This window comes from Rhamphochromis longiceps, linkage group LG7, assembly GCF_057381845.1.
Source record: "Rhamphochromis longiceps isolate RC_006_pf linkage group LG7, R_longiceps_female_GT1.1, whole genome shotgun sequence".
Classification (NCBI taxonomy): Eukaryota; Metazoa; Chordata; class Actinopteri; order Cichliformes; family Cichlidae; genus Rhamphochromis; species Rhamphochromis longiceps.
Genome location: NC_140563.1, coordinates 41,279,949 through 41,302,693, shown reverse-complemented (window position 1 = coordinate 41,302,693; position 22,745 = coordinate 41,279,949). Strand labels below are relative to the sequence as shown.

Genomic DNA, 22,745 nt, shown 5'->3' with positions numbered 1-22,745 from the left:
AATGGCTACGGAGGCCATTTGAGTAAAGTGAACTCAATGTCAAATTCAAGAAACCAGTCTGACATAATTTAAGCTTTATGACATTGCATGTTATTCTGCTGGAATCAGCTATAAAACAAATACCTACACTGCGTGTAAAGGGTATATGCTCAGTTGATATTAAGTGTCCCTAAGTGTGACAAGACATAAAAAAAAAAACATTACACCACTACCAGTCTGAATCATTGCTACAAAGCTGGATGGCTCCATGCTTTCATGTTGTTTGCACCAAATCCTGACCCTGCCATCTGACAGATCAGGATTTACTGAGGCTCATGACACTTTTTTTTGTTACATAGTTGTATTGAAGGCAATGCTAACGTGTTAAGAGTTTGCTTTTTGCATATGTTAAAGAAAAGTAAAGGGCTCCTAATAGAGGGAATCAACTAGGAACCACAACATTGCGTAAAAAAATCCCACGACGAACTATTCAGTGACATTTCAAGACATACTTCTGAATGGAAGTGGTGGAGTGACTGGCTCAGTGAATGACACTGCCATCCTTATGCCAATAGCAAGGCCTAAAATTTCATCCAAGACTTGAAGCTGCATTCCTAACTTGCCTAATTGTTCTGTTGTCTCATATTCTTCTCAAACTTTATTCCGGTCTAAGGACTTCCCCTGAGAACGGTGTTGCATAGTCTTGCCTTAGGCTTAGAAAATAGCACAGCAGACTACTGGTTTGATGCTGTGGTGGAGTGTTACGACTCTATTTTTCTCAGAGAAATGTAATCATTTTTCACTGAAAGAAACTGACAGGCAATTCATCATTTATATGTTGAATCTAATCAATCAGAGTGTCTTTATAATCAATCAATCAATCAATTTTTAATCAAGACAGAAGCGGTCAAAAATATGTCACTGGCTTTACTCTGAGGACATTCTGACTCTGGGTGATTGATTAAGGTTGTCAGGGTCCTGGGACTGGGCGACCCAGGATCCCTGAGCAGTCATGTATTATATTATTATTATTATTATTGCTGTGTATTTTGGTGTTGCTCCCCCTTCCCTGTGCTTGTGTATATGTGTGTGTGTGTGGGTGGCTGAGCACTTGTTTATAGGCGGCGTCAGGCCTGGAGGGTGTGGCCCTGCAAGGGGACTGGCCACACCCGAAGCCACACACCTGCTGCTGATCAGGCCTCGTCGGGGGAGCTACTTAAGAGAGTCTTGGAGCTCCCACCGACGCGGGATCATTTGCTTGAGACTCCACGTTAGTCGTCCCATTGAATTGAGTTAATGTGTGTAAGTGTATGCCCGCGGTTATTTGTGTCCTGACGGCTGCGTCTATTGTTTCCCGCAGGAGGAGCGTGGAAGGCACGAAGAGCAGCGAGCACCGGGGGGTGCTGACACGGGAGCGGAGAGCACAGAGACACGAACTATTCACGCAGAGACACGGCACGGGAGTCTGGGAGAACACGGGGATTTATTGTTGTTTTTGTTCCACTCTGTAAATAAACACACTGCTTGAACTTTGAGCTCCGCGCCTGGGTCCTCCTTCCCCACCTCCCCACGGTCTGCCAGCCATACCGTGACAAAGGTGTAGTTTTGATCATTTTTTTTGAGGATGATGTAAACAATTTGCTTTGCAGATTTATTATCAAACATATGGTTATTTCCTTAAAGGAAATAAACTCTTTAGTGTTTTTCTTAAATTTCAAATTATCATCACTCACTGTAAAGCACTGCAGAAAGAAATTTTAGGTTCTGCGTCTTCTACCTCTAGCTCTGTCTTAGAGCACACAACACTTCAGTGTCTAAAACAAAGTGCTCAGCTGACTTTGTTTTAGTTGAAACTCTTGGATAAGGACAAGATGTCCATGTCAAATTTCACAGTAAAGTAAATGGTTAACCAACTGGTATGCATACTGTGCTATGCAATTCTAATCAAAGTCACATCATTATTCTGTACATGCAATCCGCTATCTATCAAGGACATGCACTCACATGCACCCACACATACAACAGTGCATCCATCAGGGAAGGTCTGGGGTTCAGTATCTTGCCCAAGGACACAACTGTGCCAGTGTCAACTTTGCCTCTCTTTTTCATCATTTTATGCACATAAGATGGGCGGGCAAAACTGTGTAAAAAAAAAAAAGATTACTTACCATCAGACCACCTCATGGCATCATCAAGTTGTGATGGCAGCCCTTTCCAGAGGTTGCTGTCCTTAGGGTAGCCCAGGTCCATTCGTCTCAGGTGGTCATCGTATCGCCAATAGCGGTTGTCCTTAAAGAAGTAGGTTTTGTCGTTGTGTAGCCAAACAAAGGCAGCGTCCACACCCTCCAACGGTAGGCCAAAGTCACTGATGGGACGAGGGTAACCTTCCTCCACAATATTGTCTTTAAATACCCAGTATTTTAAACCTAAAGAAAGTTAAACATAACGAGTTAAAACCTACTTACCAATATGATGTTTTATAAAGAAAAGACATCTGAGAGGATACATTTGAAAAGAAAATAATGAAAGGAAATAATTAAATTAAAAAAAAAACAAAACGCACACATATGTTTTTTTGTGTAGTTTTTTTGTGTAGTCTTAACCACAGTGGTAGCTCAAAAGTTGTAGCTTGTTTATGTCCTTCTTTTCAATACTTTAAATGTCATTGCCTAACTCCTCTCCTACTCACATAGACTTACAAAATACACAATTTCCTTAAAAATCCCACCTGCTCTCTTCCAATGTTTTTGATACTGTACCTTTAAAAAATACAATTTTGTGGTCCCCAGGCCTCTCGTACACTGCGTCCACACTATCCAGATTGGTTGGGAGGCCCCGCCAGAAGCGATGGATCTGAGCAGGACGCAGAGACACCAGGTGCTTCTCTCTTGTTAGTCGCCAGAAGTATTTCCCTATGAAGAACAGGTTCAAAATAAGAGGAACAACACTATTACTTCTGCTCTAAATGTCCTTCCAGATTTAATCATGTAAAGTGTACAAGAAACACAACAAGCAATGACCTACAAGTGACAAGGAGCAGCCCTAGTTTGAAAGGTTTGATATTTGTGGCAGGAAGACATAATACAATTATTAAAGGCTGCTAAGAGCTACAGATAAATCTAAATATTCTATTAATTATCTACAAACGTTCCATGTCCTTGATTTTAAAGTGTGACAACAAAAACAAATTATATTAAAAAGTTCTATAAAAACATCGTTAAAATTCAGTAGACTTTACTAACACTGCTACTGCAGAAGGTATGCAAGTCTGTTTCTTGTTTCCGTTGTCAGTGGGAGGCTAGGGGTCATTCCTCCAGAGGGCAAGCATGAAAGGGTGATGTAATTTTTATACTGAAGTCTCTCAGCAGGGCTCAACTGGCTCAGTCGGGTATCTACAACTACCACCTCGCTCTCATTCTCTTTCCCTTTCTCACTTCTTTCATTTGACTCTTTCTCCACTGCTGCTCTTTTGGCTAATTTCTCGTTTCTTTTCTTTTTTGTTTTGGGTTATTTTCCCTCCCCTCATAGCTCTGCAGCTTTGCATATCTCTTTCACTGTTTGTGCTGTTGTACCTTTGAAAAAGAAGGCCTCTCCTCGTATCTGGGCCACTGCATCAAAGTGACTGGTGCATCTGTCTGGGGTATCTCGTGCCAGCCTGAGAGAGATGGGAAGAAAGTAAGAAGGGAAAAACAGCGTAAAATGAGCGATAACAAGGATCTGCTGGATTCTAAACTGGACATTTATAAAGCTTTAGACCTCTAGCCACCACAGAAAATGTTGTATCTCGGTTCTAATGACTCACCTCTCATTTGCAAAAATTTCCTCAGTTGTGAAAAGTGAAAAAATTATTTGACCGATTATATTGCGTAGCTTTTTACTGACATGCGTCGACCCCTTCTGAGAAATTTTGCACAAGCTGTTCCTGATATCCTCTCAGGTGCCTGTGCGTGAATCACTGAAACCATGCTAAAAGAAGTGAGGTAGCTATCAGGCTGACATGGTGAAATCCCTCGGTGTGTTTATCCCCAAGGTTTTTAAGTGATTTAAATCACTGACGTGGCCTGCATGCCAATGATGAAGCCATTAGCACCACAGGGCTGAGAGTGAGAGCCTGCCAGGCCTTATATTACCAACAAAGGTCTCTATTCAGAACTCTATTAGCGCTACACCACAGTGCAGTGGTCAGTATTGGTGCCCTTGTCGGGCCCAATCTAGCTTTTTCCACACATCATGACCTGACCAAGGCAGCAGGAAACAATTAATGAAGCTAGTGGACGTCTGAAACTGGCGAGCAAACGCTGCTAAATGTTCATCTGTGGTGTTTTAGCATTACCTCACTGTGTGTAGTTGTATTTGTACCTCCACCCATCTGAAACTAACTAAACTCTTTAGACCTTCAGACTAAAGTTTCTTCAGGTTTGCTTTGTTTTTGGGGGCTACCCCAGGCTGGGGTTGAGTGGTTAGGTTGTGTGTGTGATGTGTGCGAGAGAGTGTATGTACTCTCAAAATGTATAAATGGACAAAATGCAGTCTAATTAAGCTTGATAACCTAAAGAAACTACAGGTTGATAGCTGCCCAACTGTCTTCTGAGAATTGCTTAATTTGATGGGCAAGGTCCCATGCTCACTCTTGGCTAATTTGCTTTTTGGTACCTTACAAGTTCTATCAAGTCTCCCCCTCCCCGCAAGAAAATTCTTTTTTACAATGAATGTAAGCCTGCATAGATTCATTACACTACATCTCAGTGGAAGTAACAAAAACCTGATACAATTATAAAACAATCACAATGCAATTATGTACAAGGAATCATCCCAAAAACTGAAATCTCTTTGTAATGTGATTCAATCCAGTGAAATAAAACAAATGAATACCACCTGCATGAGGCCTGTGGATGTAAATTCATTTATTGTCATGACTTTAATAACACCATTTTTCCACAACTACTGTATATAAATAGACAGAATGCACATTGAGAAGATGGTTTATTTGCTTCTGCTGAGGCTTGTTTTCACTTCAATCAAAAAGCATTTCAATAAGTTGTGTCCTGAGATGAACTGTGCTTTGAGTTTTATTGACACAGACCCTCTGGCCATCATGCCTGCTTTACTAAATTTATGAAATTAAGATGAAATGAATACTGAAATTGGCTTTCCTTCTTCCAAACAATGCAGCTAATTTAGGTAAAAGAGACCTTAAAACAACTACTAAGGAATTAAGTGATTTTTATGGACTGCATTATTATTAGAGTGCCAGATCTATTTCTGTTGCATTTAAAAGATAACAGATACCTTTTATACTTCTACTTACATGACCGTGGACCTGTTTTCAGGAAGATCTAGCAGGACAGGAGGCTCGGCTGTCTGAGACGAACTGCCTGGTTGATTTGTGTGGGACACTGAGTCTCTAACACCTGGGAAAACAAGACAAACATATGTAATAACAATAAATCCCTTATACTATTTTTGATAATTTATTTAGTTTCTTTTGTTCTCCATTTGTGTCTTACATTTCATATGACACATTTTCAGTCCCATTGCCACAGGATCATAATGGCTTAATGCCATGGTGACCATATTTTGATTTCCAAAAAAGAGGACACTTGCACCAGTCATGAAGAACTTTAATAAAACTGTTTACTTAAAGAAAACTTTAACGTATTTAAACTATGCCTTCTCTGTGCAGTTAATGAATGGTGAAATAAAAAATGTCATATAGGCTTTTACAAGTCAGCAAGTGCAAAAAAAGAGGACGGTTGGTCACCCTATTAATGCCAATAATTTGGCATTAACATCAGCACAAAAATTGTGCACCGGGAACTTCGTGGCATGGGTTTCCAAGCACTTCCTGTGCAAGTGTGTGCAGGGATAGACAATTAGGTAACTAGATAGAAACAAAAGAAGACTCATCACTCAAAGTGAATTAAAACTGCCCTGAGGGCAACCTATGTGGTCTCATACTATTCTAGAGGACAGTTTAAAATTGTAAGATGTAGAAAAAGAATAGAGCCCTTGAGTTCAGTTTGCACTACTGAACTCTATGCCATCAGCTTGATGGTTGCAGCTCTTACTGCAGTACAGAATGTGGATCACAATGGATTTTTTCTTCTTGTTCCAGGTACTCATAGGTAGAACACAGTCTGAACAAAACGGGTTAGCTTTGATTTTAATGACAGAAAAAAGTTGCCAAATCATTCAACAATGGAGGAGTCAAAAGTATGTATGACTAAAATAAATATGTGAGGTTACAGTGCTATCAGTGCGGACAGAAAGATATTTGTAGGACTGGTCATTGGTTGGTTAGGAATAACCACGGGGGTTGTGATCACCAACATTTTTTTGGATCCAAAGTCATCTCAAAATGAGGTAGTTTGATCATTTCAACGTATCACAATATTCCCCTTCAGCAGGATTCAGCAATTCAAATCACACGCCACCATTATTTATCCCCGCACTTGATTGTGTTTTTCTAAAAGTCATCATTTTCTTTCTTTCTTGTCTCACTGTCACTTCCTGGATCAGGGAAAGGTTTGATGAAGTCACATGGCATAATGAGGTCCAATTAACTCCATCCATGTTTTCATTAAATCAATAACCTTGCTCTGCAGAGCTCATAAATTGGTGCCCCCTGCATGAGATGAGGCTGCTGTATCTTCAGTCTCCTGAGCTGTCACAGCCACTAGTTTACTGCGAGACAAACATAATTACAGCCAAGGATCATGACTCACGGCCAGCAGAGAAGGATTCTATGAAGGGTCGGAGACTTCACAGCATTGATCATGTTTGACACTGCTTGTTACTAATGATGATTCATCAGGTAAGCAGATAATTTTGTGAGTATTTACTGCAGCACATATTTCATATTAATGATGGGAAAAAGGAATCAAAGTAATTTACTTTTCTGGCTCATCTCCCTGACACACACACACACACACACACACACACACACACACACACACACACACACACACACACACACACACACACACAGGCGCCTTTTACATACCATAAAGCTGCCAAACTCTGACTTTGTCTTCATAGGGTAGATCATATTTTAGAGGGTCTCCAACAGGGCCCTGGTAGTACGGTCTCATGATGGACTCCATTGCAGAGGTGTGGACCAGACCGATGGCATGACCAAACTCATGGACTGCGACTGCAAACAGATCCATGCCGTGAGAGTCTGAAAGAGACAGAAAGGAGATTACACAAAAAATGAAAGTAAGCGCACTGTTAAAAGCCTCGTTTAGTGAAACATAAAGAAGAAAAAGCAAACCTCTTTAGAAATGCACTCTAAAGGTCAAAGGTCACTATACACAACACAAGTAATGCTCTGTAAAATTGCTACTATTATGACTATAGTCCCTGTATTTCGTGCATGGTTATAGCCATTATTTAAATAATATACAAACCACATTTTTCTATATGTAAGAACTCGCTTTATCGTGCTCAAACTATTAGTTAATTTTTGTAACAGTTGACTAAAATAATAATAGACCACTCCCATTTGTTTTTCAAGTACATTTGTGGAAGGATTTACTGCTGCTTTGCATTTGATTTTATGACGAGATAATCAATTAATGTGTAATGTCACAGCTTGCAGATTGCTATAAAGAAGTTGTTCTAGGTCTTCAGCTGCAGACACTGATCATGTGTAAATGGATAATCTGCTTCTTCCTCCATGGCCAACAGACTGTTTTGATTGGTCACACATGTTCAATTAGCATTAGCATTCAGTGACAGAGAAGGTGGCATGAAAGACTTTTTGGTAAATTGCTTTGGAGAGATCCACAGCGATGGTCGCCAATGTGACCTTTCTGCTATGGGTCTGCACCCTTAATTGACCCTTTTCTTTTTTTTTTGTCCAACTTGTGGTGCAAATTGAGAGGCATGACAGACAGCTCAGGAAGCTCTGAGTGTTGCAGGTGTGTGGTATAGTGAGATAACTATGGTAATACTGCCTGAGTCCCTGGGCCGCCAATCAAAATCTTAGTGCGGAAAGACACCTAAAGAGGCTGCAGGCTATTAAAGCACCTTCCCTCCATCTTCAGCTAAAACATAAAAAGAAAAATCCTCCCAAACCCCTTGTCTGACTCTGTGAAGCAAGACAGAACCTGGGGCTTAGAGATTTAGATTTCCAAAAATATGAAGAGGTACCGTGTCAAACCAAGCTAGCTCAGAGTTCCTTGGTGGCTATGTGCGCAAGTCTGCATTCAGTAAACCATAGGTCGGCCACGGCCTGGGACACGCACTCGTGCTTACAGTATTCACCTGGGGTGGTCAGGAGGCAAATGCCAACTCTAATCTACAGAAGCACATGTTGCAGGTGAACAATAGGAAGGAAAGAAAGGGAGAGAGAGTGAGGGAGAAAGGGAGAACAGGGACTCAGAGCACAGTATGTACCATGTCATCGCATTTAAGGTCCACGTGAAGCAGACATAATAGACATAATGACTGAGGACAAAGTCAGAGAGGCAAGGATTGTGTGAATGCACCAAATTATTTTAGAAAAGCAGAGACTGAGACACATAGAGAGAGAGAGAGAGAGAGAGAGAGAGAGAGAGAGAGAGAGAGAGAGAGTATTCAGTATGGCTCTTCAGACTGTTACATTCTTAGGGATTCAATCTTTGTTCTTCCAGATTCACCACTGACCCATTAAGCAGCTTTTTTATCAGTCCAAATGCTTTCATGGCATGGAGCTGAGAATAGAAATTAATAGCTTCATTTGGTAGACCTTTCAACCCTCTCCTGACTGTCAGTTCTCCAGTCCACAAAGATGAGGATCACAGGACTCTGTTGCTTTGATCTTGGTCAAGAAGATCCATAAAAAACATCACAGCTCCTTAGTGGATGCCCTAAAGTCAGCCTATGTCAATAGCATGAATATCTATAATCAGTACTTCCTGCTGTCTTTGCAACTAGTCACAAATCCCTCACTCAAGATTTAGTAATTAAGCTAATTTTACTCTTTTAATGACCAAAAATAGCTTGTAATAACTCAATCATTGTCACTCATAGCATAAATACAACTATTTGTAACTGGACTATATGAATGCACATAGGAGACGTGTTTGCCACAAAACAGTATGCAGTTTTAGGGTTAGCATAAAATACTCAGTGCTATTCTAGCTGGGTTTACTTTGATACGATCCTCTTCCCATCTTTTGCTAATTTAAACACGGTGAAGCTTATGCATAAGTTTAGTAATGAAAACGTGTAATCACTCACTTGCCTGCTTTCCTGGTTGTTCGACTGCTAGTCTGTTCTTTACACCACTTCCACTTTCCCACACTGTCAAAGTCAATACCGACATCATTACTCTAGCCCAATCATCCTCTTGCCCGCCTTCAGCGAGCCAATCAGCCTCCAACAAGTGTGCTTTAAATCTCAGTGCTCTTCTGTCACTATGAAAAGAATAATCTTAGAGATTCATTAATTTCTGTATCACAATAAATGTTATCTTTAAATACAGTTGACAATGTTTCCCCTTAACTTATCCATTTTATTAAGTGTCAGGTCAGTCTTTAGAGTTCAAACTGATTAGTTACATCTGGAAGTTGGGTAAATACCCTGAAACAACTTATTTTTGGAAAAGAACTAACTCATGTGTTAGCTACCTGTAACTAGTTGTTAACATCAACACAACTATCTAATCAGCACACACACAACAGCTCGATGCATGTCGACATGCAGACACAGTCGAGATGACTTGCTGAAGTTCAAAGTGAACAAGGTGATTTAGGGAAGAAAGGCAATTTAAGTGACTTTGACTGTGGCATGGTTATTGGTGCCAGACAGGCTGGTCTGAATAGTTCAGAAAGTGCTGATCTACTGGGATTTTTCCACAGAGCCATTGTAAGGTTCACAAAAAAGAGAAAATATCCAGTGCATTGCAGCTCTCCAGATGAAAATGCCTCGTTGATGCCAGAGGTGACAGGACAATGGCCAGGTTGCTTTGAGCTGAAAGGCAACTCAAATAACAACTCATTACAACCAAAGAAGGACAAAGAGCATCTCTGAATGCATGACATGCTGAACCTTGCAGCAGATGGGCTACAGCAGAGGAAGACCACTGGGTGCCACTCCTGTTAGCTAAGAACTGGAAACTGAGGTTACATTTCTCACAGGCTTTAAATTTTTTTTTAAAAACTGTTGTAATTATTGCTGTCACATTCAGATGGTAGGATCAGAATTTGGTGTAGACAAAGTAAAAGCGTGGCACACTTTGGGCCAATAGAAGCAGTTGAGCGTTATTAAATGCTACAGCCTGCCTGAGTACTGTTGCTGACCATGTTCATCCCTTTATGACCACAGTGTATCCATTTCCCTGTGGGTGATAAAGCACCATGTCACAAAGCTGTTTTGTTGAAAATGAAAATGACTTTGCTGGAGCAAAATGCCCTCCACAGCTACCAGATCTCAATCCAATAGAGCATGTTAGAGATGTGAAGGAGAGATTTGCATGATGGATGTGCAGCTGACAAATCTGCAGCAACTTTGTGATGATATCATGTCAATATACACCAAAATCTCTGAGAAATGTTTCAATCTTGTTGAATCTGTGCCATGAAGAAAAGGGGCCCAAGCTGCTTCTACAAAGTGTACCTAACAAAGTAGCATATCTGTATATGCCCCTCCCCCCCTCAACGCTTCCGTCATTTCCATGTTTTGCCTCGTGTTCTGTCAGTATGTTTTATTTCCCATCATTAAATTTCTAATATTGTGCTCCTAGGAAGTACAATCCTCTCTGAGGTTACTGACTTAATCACTAAAAAGGTTTTGCGAGGATGCACTTCATGCTCAGGACTTCCACACTGTCTGTAATGGTATTAGCTCACAGCCAAAATTCAGTCCACCCAGGCAAAATGCTACGCTTTCCCTTGTTTGGGCCACACCAGAAGAAAAAAATATCTCTCTAGCAGAGGTCAGAACGTTCTTCCAAATATCTGCTGCTCCTCAAGCTGACATCCATCACTGTAATCACACAGTGACATCACATTTAGCACAGAACACTGTAATCCCTTAATGACCTCCAATACGATCGGTGAGCCCCGAAAGCCCCGTCCACTGCTCCAGTTATTCAAACCGAGTTGTTAGTAACCAGACAAACTGAACACTCAGATAAGAGACACAACCACACGCAGAATGAAACGCTTTCTCGTGTGTTTTCCTTCTTTATATTGGTATGTTTTCTATGACACATTGAATTCTGATACAAATACATATATGAAGTGAAGCGGCTGCTTTAGAGAAGATTTTTAGTTATATTTTGTTGACTCTAAAGGAAAAAATAAATAGTGCAATACAATACTCCAGTGGACAAAGTTTATAATTGCTGAACTCTTTCACACCATCCCACTGTTACGTGTACCTGTTCTAACTTTATCGTTTGTTTATTGTCTGTGGAATTTGATCCTGTTTGTATTTCCCGGCACTGAATTGTTCCGCAGCATTGTTTGGTGGGTTTTTTCCATTTTCTTTTCAGTATTTTACTTCAGTAACATGTTATTGTTAACATACATCAGTCTGGAAATGTGGTTTGAAAACCAGGGCACAGATAAGGCACGCTGTAATGTAAAGAGCAGGTTTAAAGAAAAAAAACCCTTTAAATTGCAGTTTCAAATAATGCTCTATGAATGTAATAGCACAATGTAGCCGAGAGAGACTAGAGTTTGATATTTTCAATGATTCTTTCATGTTTTCTGTTCTCTTGGAGCTTGTAAAGTATACACTTCCCCTCCTCTCTGCTGCCAACAAAACAATAGGAGGACGGGTAAAATAAAGTGTAACGATCATTGGAAAAGACACAACAAAAATAGGGTAACATGCCCAATATGCCAACCATTCCTCATACAGAAACATAAACAGTACACAGAATGTGTGCATGTATTCCCAACACACAAACACACACACACAGAAAAAAAAATTGAATGTCATGAAAAATTCACCTGCCTAATGATGCTTTTGTTTTAGTCAGGGTAATCAGTTTGTAGAAGCAGATTGCTGGCTGAGTGATAATTAATACAAGCAATCTGCTGCCTGTCAAAGCAAAAACAGCACTTCCAGACCTCCGCTTATTTGATCTCACCGAGATTCCACCTCTCACGACTCCTAATGGATGCCAGAACCATCCATCTACACAGCAGGGGTGAACTGGCCTGTTAAATGTGGTGCTTAATTTCCACTATTCAGCAGCATCATACACATTAGGAATTGGCCTTAGCAGACCCAGATTTAGGGTCCCGCTGAGAACAATGCACCGGGAGATGGGGGAAAGGAATTAGCAAAGGCAATTACTCAGATACGGATTTGTCTGATAATGTTCATTTTTCTGAAGACAATTACATAGCTCCACAATCTGCTGAAGCGCCAACACTCATTTTTTACCTTGTGGGCTGACCTAACACGCTTAGATCTTCCCAAGGGATTATCACGCCTCTGAAAAAGTTGCTAAGAGCAACAATTTATGATTCTGATAGCTTTGCCTGTTGTCTTACAAGCAGACGGATATGTAGTTCAGCAGTGATACCGGCATCAGCTAAGCAATGCCTTGGAGACAAGCTAGGCAAGCTGATGACGCTAGAGCGGGATGCAAGATAGCAGCAAGGGGGAGACTGGCAGAGTGTGACGTGAAGAAATTAAGAGCTTTTTAATTAACTTTTTTCCCTGAGCCTCACAACACCAGCCTGGCCGCTTCAATGTGTTAGAGAAGGCAATTTTAACAGCTAAACAAAACATTAAAATCTGGACGTGAGCTGAACTGTGCACCCAGCACCACAGAAGAAAAGAGAATTCATCGACTCTGACTTTCTTTGGGGAGCTGATTAGAGACATTCAGGAAGAGTTTCCTCTTTAGATGCTTAAAAAAAGTAGTTTGTTGCTTTACAGATGAAAAATCTTAATGCACTAGATGCAAAGTTTGCTCTTGAGGAAATTCATCACAGTGCAGGAAAAAGGCCATTTTCTGTACACAATAATCCTCTCTGAATTATTTATTACAGGCAAAAATCAACGGCATTCCCAACATTAGCACGTAAAATATATTGTAATGCATATTTTATATATATATATATATATATATATATATATATATATATATATATATATATATATATATATATATATATATATATATATATATATATATTTATTTAATTTTTTTTACTGTTAACACCATTATGCTTTTTAACCAAATGGATAGTTTTTTGGAGGCAGGTTATGAGTGAATTTGAGTCATAAAGGTGAGGCCCCACTGCTGACCTCTCCTCCTGTTAACCAAACCTACATCTACGCAGCTGCTGATGCCTCTGCCATCATTCCACACACACATTCAAACACACGCTCAAGCCACACTACCAGCATCGTCTGCTTGCCTTGCCATTGCAACAGCCTGGTGGGAGGTCTAATTGGAGCAGATTGAGCTGCTGTCCTGCAACATATGGTTCGCAGCCCTGACAGCAGAAAACAAAGGAGGGACATCCACAGAGGTCCTGGCCCCATCACAGACTCACCAGCTGGGTTAGACAGCCTCACACACCAATCAAATCACCATTTAAAGCCTCCAGGCTGAGGTCAAAATGCATCCCGAGGGTGCTGAATCTTTTTGTTCTTCTTCTTTCTTGTGGACGACAGTTATGAGAATGAAAATATGTTAACCCAGCATTATGGGTGAAATAAAAAAACACTCCAGTATCTAAGTTCAGATTTATGATGTGTACGATTCAGTTCGTGCTTTTATGCAAGTCTTGCCAATGAATACAGCTTAATAAATTTCATATGGAAGCACAGTTATAACCCTCGTTCTCCAAACAACTTTTACTCAGACTTCCAAAACATCACAATTTTAGCCTTTAGCATCAGTCGCAAGTGATCTGGGAAGAGTCATTATTCCCTAGCAACTGGTATTTGCCAGGGCGATGCCAACTGCTTTCTAGGCCTGTGTGGCCAGGGCCTTATTTCTTAATTCACAACTACCGCAGTTAGTATGGGTTTGTGGACCACACAATGTAATGTACTGTAATGTAATTCAGTGCAATTTTTTAAACAGTTTAAAATTTCCATTGTGAATGCTCAAAAAAAAAAAAAAAGAGCACTTTTGGACGAATGAGTATCTGAAGTTAGATACAATTTATCCACCATTATATAACAAGTCATCTGACAGGGGAAGGTACACACTGCTAATGTGATCCTAAATGCGTGGACCAATTTTTGTGCTTAAATCAACAACTGCTTTCAGCTCCCTAATGGGTTCAGGGGTGCACATTTCATTATTTTTGACACTTATTATTCAGTCTAGAAGTTCACTCTCAGTATAAATGATGTCTAAACACACACTGAATTTTTGGACTCTCAACAATCTGCCATGACATTTGGAGCTTCAGTACAGTTTCTTATTTGGTTTAATAATATACCAAACATAGGAGTATGTTTGCATTGTGTATCTTTGATGTTTAATGGAAAACCTGAACACAATGTAAATGAGCAAGAGGTTATTTATGGAACAATTACAAACAATACTATCTAAATTAGTCAAGCACTTTTTATTAGTGCTATTGATTATAAGTACAAAGTGATTATTTTTGTGCTTGCAGACTGCTTGTTCCCAGGCAACAGCCCATAGGAGCTACCCGCATAGTGAAGCATCTTCACATAAAGTATTGGTTTGTCATGTGCATATAGTATAACTAACATTTTCTGTACAGTGCATTTCACAAGATAATGTATACATAACCCCGAGAAGCACACTGATCGCATCATTATCTCTATGCGGCAAAATCGCTCCTATTGTGAGGGCAGGTGCTTCATAAATTCTGTTTGCTTACACTATTTTGCTTCCAGCCTTGGAAGAGGTTTTCATGTCAAAGTTTGTCATGAATTCATCTTTCATCCAGCAGATACTCTATTTGGGAATGCTGAGGGTAAGGTGATAAAAAGTTAGAATAGGTAGAGGCTGCCAAGTTGTGTGATTCTGTTTCTCCTGGAAGGGAAAAGGCTTCACTTGGAATTAGAGGAGGAATAATAGCATCCTCACACATCAAAAAACTTTTGGCACTCTATCTATTGGCCTCAGGGACGTTTTAGCAGATGGTGGTATACACAGCATGGCAGTAACAATTACTCTTCCCCTGCTGAGGAACTATTTGCAATTTTATTAGAAACAAAAGACTAAATACAGACATCAAATACCCACAAGGAGCAGATATAATTAGACAAATCAAAGTTAATTTGATTCCTAACATTTCGCTGGAACAAGTGAGGGAACACGAGTCTTCAATAACACAATTTGATGGGAGATAGATCTGTGACGAACTAAACTTTTTACCACCTGGAAACCGCATTTCATTTAAGGTGACTGACAAGACTGGTGGATAATTCTTTATGTCATCACAAACACTTATAGAATTGCAGAGACTACACGCCAAAACAAAGCTGACAATTCAACATGCACTACCACTTTACACAGTAAGTGCGAGTTTGCAGGTGTGAAATAAGGTCATATTTGATTTTCTCATTAACTTCTTTTTTTCTCAATCTTTACACAGCTACTTCCGTGTAACACTGTGCCTTCACCAGAAAGTATGCACTGGTTGCTCCCATTTATACTTTTTATTAAGTGAACTACATTCAGCATTGTCCCTGAAGGCATCCTGTATATACATAGACACAGCACTAAAGCTGGTGCAGTACAAATGCATTGCTGTCACTACATCGCCTGTGTAGACATTGTATAATAGTTTCTATGTCAAAACAGCCTGTTCTCATTCCTGCGATGTCAAATAATGCTGCTTTGTCAAAGCTGCTTGCGTGTTTCAGTTACGCACAACTTGTCCTTCGGCAGCCGTGCATGAGTCAATGGATTATGGCATTAGTAAAATAGATCTGTCAATCCCAGCTCGTCATTTTTCAACTTGAAGGGTTTCTGTTTTGAAAAAGCATGTTTTAACCCAAACAATAATCTTCCCCTTACATTAAATAAGTAGTGGTTTAAGTGTAGTAAACAAGTAAATGAAAAGAAATTAATCTGCAAGTGGAAAAAAGCAAAACTATGTGCAAAACGCAAAGCTCTAGATGGGATGGATCTGGTTGAGAAAACTGTGCCACACCTTCAGCTACCTGACTTTAGCGGTCTCTAAAACGCTACACTGAAAAACAGACTTGTGTAACGAAGACACACGGGTGGCATTTGACAAAAAACCAGCATGTGATGCCCGAGGTAGCGAAAGTATTGGTCAAGAAGTTGAGAGCTTGTTTAAACCTAGACAATTACTAGATTTAGGGAATTTTTCCTCATCCCAAGACAATAGACACCAGTTGTGGTGAGTGACCATTGGAGAGTGCAACCAATTTCACCCAGTGACGACTGGCAAAGAGGGTAGTGCATCAAACTGCCAAATGGCCATTGGTAAATAACCACAGCAGCCCATAATTTTCATGGAAGATGCTGACTTGTCTGCAAACATTTGCCAACTGCTCACCAAGAGGAACCAACAATCAGTATTTTGAGTTTTGTGAGTTGATTTGTGTTTAAGTTCTGTTTAATCCTTTGTCATATTGTTTCCCAGTGCTTCTGAGTTTACTTTTGCTTTTGTTCCTCATTAGATTATATAATATTTAGCTGTCATCTTTTGAGATCCCTGTTTCACCAGTCAAATCCCTGTGTCTGTCTAGTCCCTCTGTGTTCTCTCTCCATGGCCTTTATTTAGTTCTGTCGAGTTTGCATGTCTTATTCCATGTCTCAGTGTTTGCTACTTCCTGCTTTATTTTGATAATCTTTTATTTTGGGTGTGTTATGTTCAGGCTTGCTTCCCTTATTTCATTAATTCAATTCAATTTAATTATATAGTCTCACATTAACATTTGCCTCAAGCCCCTTTATATTGTAAAGTAGAGAGTCTACAATGATAGGCATTAGTTAGATTCAGGCTACGTCCACACAAACACAGGTATTTTTGAAAGGCAACTTTTTCTGTGTGTTGGGTATGGAAGAGGATTAGGGCCACTGGGAAAAAAAGGGCATGTCTTTTTTTTCTTCTTTTCCAGAATTCTGAGAAAAAACTTACTTTAATCTTAGATTCTGAGATTAAAGTCAGAATTCTGATTTTTTTTCCTCATAATTCTGACTTTAATCTCAGAATTCTGAGAAAAAAGAATTCTGAGAAAAAAGTCAGAATTCTGACTTTTTTTCCTCAGAATTGTGGAAAAGATATTGATATTGAAGAATGATTCCACCTCACTGTCTGTCCACACGTAGGACTCATTTCTGTTTCTATGCGCCATCTTTGTTTACTCTTTCCCTCCCAGGCTTCTAGACTTCTGATTGGCGAACATTTCTACACGGTCAAGTCATTTTGGAGGATTGTGTGAAGCAATTGTGCCAAATATTTATCACATGTTTGCTACCCCCCCTTCTCATCAGTTTTTACTGTCCATTCATCTTTCATAAAGAAGGGACAGATGCAGGCATAGAGTAAAGGAGAGAGGAAGGTCATTTTAAGTTCAGTCATGCAGATGAAAGGACGAATAAAGAAAGCAAGTCAGAGAAAAGGAGAGTTAATGATTTATGCTGTCATTCGTGTGACCGTGCTGGGACAGTCCCTGCCTGATGATGCATTCAGTGGACTTGATTGCTCCATCCGCTTATTTCATCCAGATGAGAGGTCCTTTAATGCTTTCCCACTTGCCAACCTGATCTACTTTCTGTTTTTTTTTCTTTTTCTTTTTTTTTCAAGCTAAGGACGTTGGACGTAAAATGAGGATGATGCTAAGTGACTGGCATGTTTAGGGAACTTGACCTTGTGGCGACTATTTTGAAAAAAATAGTACACACAAATATTTAATTTGTGAGGGGACACACACACACACACACACACACACACACACACACACACACACACACACACACACACACACACACACACACACACACACAGCATAGAGTCTGAGGTTTACACATATTCATAACACAACAAAGACACATATGGTTCAGCAAAAGTGCAACAAGAAGAAAGGTGAATGAATGAACATATGAGTGAATAATGAAAAAGTGAATGTAAGTGGTTTTGAGACAAAACACTGGGCGAGATTTTCCAGAGCTGTCTAAGAATGACGGATATCTCTAATATGAGCTCATTTATTTTTGATTGGCAAAGCTGATTGAATTCCATTCAGAGCCACTGTCAACATGTCCTCATTTCAAACTCCCACATCTCCCTTGGCGGGTAATCAAGCACTTTGAAAACTGTTTGATGAAAGAAATTTGGCCAGATCATTCAAGAGGACACTGCATAAACAAATCTATTAAACCACACAATTCAGAGCAAGAAACACACTGGATGAACATGTTTCACTGGCTAAATGTGTGGTGGTGACAGTATTAACACATCGGAAAACAGCTAATAATCAATGTGACTCAGGTTAATAATCCATTTTGATAATGACTTAAATAGGGAGTGAACTGAAACAGGACAAACAAACAAATAAATAATGATGAAACACGATATACAGCCAGTAAATAATAGAGTGCCATTTTCTTTTCCTTTGAACTGAGGTGAATGCAGAAGTGTCAGAGTTCAAACAGCCAGTAATAAGCAAATTAGTTTGATGTTGATTTCTAGAAGGTTTACAATAACCAGCAAATTGCTAATCAGTTTGGCAATTATAAACAAGTGGCAACATCCAGAGCCCTGTACTACAATTTGATTTCAGTATACACAGGATGTCTTCTGCTATTTGGCTTCACTTACCCTAACATTGGCAATTAGGATAAGTGGTCACACAAAGCTGGTTATCAACTTGCTAAGTCAGTTGCTAAGTTTATTGGCAGGAGAGCAACTGTATAATATAGCGTTAAAAGGGTGCACTTTAAGCACCATGTTTGCTAAAACGGCTACTATGTTAATAAAGTTTAGCCTGTTTGAAGGAGAGTTTTAGTTGGTGCTCTTTCAGATGTAGCCTCAGTAGTGTTTAATGGTGTGAGAGCAATGATTAAATATAGACTTCAAATGTTGGGTTAATCTACAGCAACTTGAATATAGGTATCTTGCTTTATGATCATATATTAATGCATATAGGACAACAAAATATCTGTAAAATTGTTTTCTGCCTACAGAATAAATAAATATTGGAGTAAGGTTGTGTGTAAGAATCTATATTTAATAATGATGGTTATCAGGGGAACAAAGAGACATTAAAAACTCTACTGTGCAGAGAGATCCGTGTGGTCTTCCAGGAATTGTGACCTTGTTTTCCAGATAATTGATTGGTCAGTAGGTTCATAGTAAGAAGTGATCCACCTACGTAGTAGAGATTACATAGCGCTATCCCTCAAACTACTCAGATAACATGAAATCAAGGAAATAGAAAGTGGCAAGAATACCTCATACTGCCACTTACCCAGTGCTTTGTGTTAACCCCTTACAGAAGAAATAAAAACATTTAGGCCTGGTACAAAAACTGTTTTTTGACATCAAAGTAATTCCACAGTTTGGAACCTGCAAACACTGGTCACCTATGTTTGGCAGTCAAGATCTTGTAATAACCAGCAGAGATCGAATAACCAATGAAAGTAGACACCCAGGCACTGAAGGGGCCCTTGACGTACAGTACTTTGGCAATTTAAAGTAATGAGCAAGAGTACGATTTTAAAAATCAATAAAGTATTTAACAGGCAGGCAATGCAAACTGAATAGATAGATTTTTTAAAAAAAAGATCTATAAGTAATGAATTGTTTGCCTGAAAAGCCCCTTTTAAAATTCAAACATTAAACTAATTTTGAACATTAAAAAAGGAAATTAAAGTGTCTTATTTTGTGTTGCTGGCACCAAATAGTTTATAAATATAGCAGATGCCGCAATTTAAAATAGCATACTGCAACTTCACTTACCTGGAGATCTGAAGGTCCAGGCTTCGTCATCATCAAAGTGCGTATCTCCAGCCGTAAACCTCTCTCCAGGGAAAAATGCATGTGCCACTGTGCCCCCCGGCCCATCAAAGGGGTATCCATCATTGTGGTCAGCCTTGGTGAAGTCGATCTGAATGTCTGCATTACTTCCAGCCACCTCGTGAAAGTTAAGTGGTGCAATGTCGCTCCAGACCTTCAAGGCGTAGTACATGAGGGCTCGAACAGTGTCCCTGCCCAATAAGGCAGAATCCTTAGGGAAAGTCCGCACTCTGAGAGAGAGAGAGAGAGAGCGAGAGAGAGAGAGAGAGAGAGAGAGAGAGAGAGAGAGAGAGAAAGTGGAGAAAAGAAGTATATCAAATATAATGAAGGAGAGGGAGAAGAACTGTGTGAAAAAGGAGTTGAGGTGACTAATGAAGAAAATGGATGGGATGCTGACAAAAAAAGTTGATAATGGACAGGGTAACTGTGAGAAGGAAAAGACTAGACCTAGCCACAGCTATGTATATACTGATACAAGGGTGGATCCTCATTGGTACAAGTCATGCCTGTGAGCTAAAAGGTCAACCTTTTATTACTCTTGGGTGTTCATGACATATAGATGGGAGAGCCCTAATTAGGTAATCTCACACACATTTCTAGCTTTACACACAGTAACCTGCCCACCAGCTGTTCAAACCTTCAGTTTATGAGGGGCTACCAATCAAAACAAAGCTGCCTTTAAGGGAAAAGTGAGGTTGTTTCACTGGCTCCACTGAAATGCTGCATTGAGCTGTGACTCATAAAAAGCTACTCTAATGGAGTTCAGCATAAAAATACAAAACTAGAAACTAGCATAATAGGCCCCTTTTGAATTAAAACTAACAATCTTGTTTGAGATGGTATCCTCAGAAGTAAAATGAATAAAGGACTGGTGAGTAGGTGATTAAGCACACGAGGAAAATTCGAAAAAGGAAAAAGAAGCACAAGATGTAGGGAGCTCTGGACTGCCTAAGAGCATGAAGATCGACTAAATAATGTCTGCCACCTGCACAAAAAAATCCTGATTCTGTGATTTCACTGGAGTGCGTGTGTGTGTGTTTTAAACTTAATAAATAAATAAATATATATATCATGGTTAGATGCTGCTGCCACTTATTACGTCCCAATATCTGGAGAATACAATGTGCATTCGCGACATTGGCATCAGCTGTTGGGAACACCTTACAAGCCTTACCCTGTTCTTACATTTCTCTATTCTTCATTTACCAATCAGTATAACATCTCTGAAGTCATTCCTTTCTGATAGCTACAGTAGAAACAGCACAGAAATGAACAGAAAACCACTCAAATGTCAAACTAAGTTTGCCCACCTCCTCTCCACCCATTTCCCCTTTCCTCTTCATTCTCTCATTGTCTCTACGATCTCTTTTCTTTTCTTTCCATCCATCAGCCTTCGCCCCCTCCTTCATCTCTGCTTCTACATGATGCACTTACCCTCTTTGTCCCTACAAGCGCACTTTGTCTAAATACAAGAAGCCATTTTGCCATTGCAGGCTGCTCTAGGAAATTTAATCAGCGTGTGATACTGACAGAGTATAAGAAGAGTGAATGCCACCTTATCCTCCCATTACAACTAGCTTCAGACTAGTATCATGGATAAGTAAAGGAATAACATGCCAATACATTATTTATTTATTTATTTTTATTTGTGTGTGTGTTACTGCTGCATGTATTTTCTCTTACATCATTGTGGAGAAATTATGGCACATTCCTGTTACCATCCTCGACGCCCACAGCTTATGCACAGCTCTCTTAAGGTCCCGCCACAACATTTCAATCAGCACGGTGGTGCAGTGGTTAGTACAGCAAGAAGGTCCTGAGTTCAATTCCACTATCAGGCCAGGGTCTTTCTGTGTAGAGTTTGCGTGGCTTCTCTTTGAGTACCCCGACTTCCTCCCACAATCCAAAGACATGCAATTAGTGGGGTTAGGTTAATCGGCGATTCTAAATTGCCTATAGTTATGAATGTGAGTGCGAATGGTTGTCTATCTCTATGTGTTAACCCTGCAACAGACTTGTTGACCTGTCCAGGCTGTACCCTGCCTCTTGCCCTAAGACAGCTGGGATAGGCTCTAGCCCCCCCGCGACCCTGAATTGGATAAGTGGACTTTCTGTTGTAGATTTGCTGCTGTCCCTGGAACCCAGTTGAAGCTAAATTTTAGCTGTCAGGCAGATTGCCTTACATTTAACTCTTTAATACTTTGCACGACCATGAGCTACTCTGTATACAAAGTCAAGAGGTCCTGTGGCTGTAAAACTCCAAATCATCATCCCTTCAGAGTCCATGTGCTTTTTTGTGTGTGTTTGTTTTTGTTGTTTTTTTTTTTTCAGAGAAGAGGTTTTCTGTTGGCAAAAATTCGAAACAGGCCATAGAACAGCTCATGATCCAAAGCATACCACATCGTCTATAAAATACAGTGGAGGCAGACAATGGCTTGGGCATAAACATGTTATTGATTTCATTGACAGCGTTTATTGATGATGTGACACAGGACAGAAGCAGTAGTCAGTCACCTGATCTTAACTCAATTGAGCATGCATTTCACTTGAAGACTAAACTTTGGACACGAAGGCCCACAAACAACAGCAACTGAAAGCCGCTGAAGTAAAGGCCTGGCAGAGCATTAAAAAGGAGGAAACCCAGCATCTGGTGATGTCCATGAGTTCAAGACTTCAGGCTGTCATTGTCAGCAAAGGGTTTTCTGTCATGGTCCCTGTGCCTGCCCAGCCAGCCCAGTGTGGCCACAAATGTTTTTGGTCTGTTTTTTCCATCCCCTCTCTTGCTCGCCTCGGTTCCTCTCTCCTGTCTCTCTGTCCTGGCGGAGCTCA

At 40.0% G+C, this 22,745-nt stretch overlaps 1 protein-coding gene across 1 annotated transcript in view; it reads right to left on the bottom strand.

Annotated features, from left to right (window-relative positions):
• Positions 1-22,745, bottom strand: part of LOC146665882 (matrix metalloproteinase-17-like) — a 97,290-nt gene that overhangs the window by 10,295 nt on the left and 64,250 nt on the right. Inside the window, exons 4-9 of the mRNA XM_085413667.1 lie at positions 19,860-20,146; positions 6,983-7,159; positions 5,288-5,390; positions 3,552-3,634; positions 2,739-2,891; positions 2,148-2,405 (exon numbers count right to left, since the gene is read on the bottom strand). Of these exons, the coding sequence (XP_085269793.1) occupies positions 2,148-2,405; positions 2,739-2,891; positions 3,552-3,634; positions 5,288-5,390; positions 6,983-7,159; positions 19,860-20,146 (1,061 nt within the window). The remainder of the gene's footprint in view (positions 1-2,147; positions 2,406-2,738; positions 2,892-3,551; positions 3,635-5,287; positions 5,391-6,982; positions 7,160-19,859; positions 20,147-22,745) is intronic.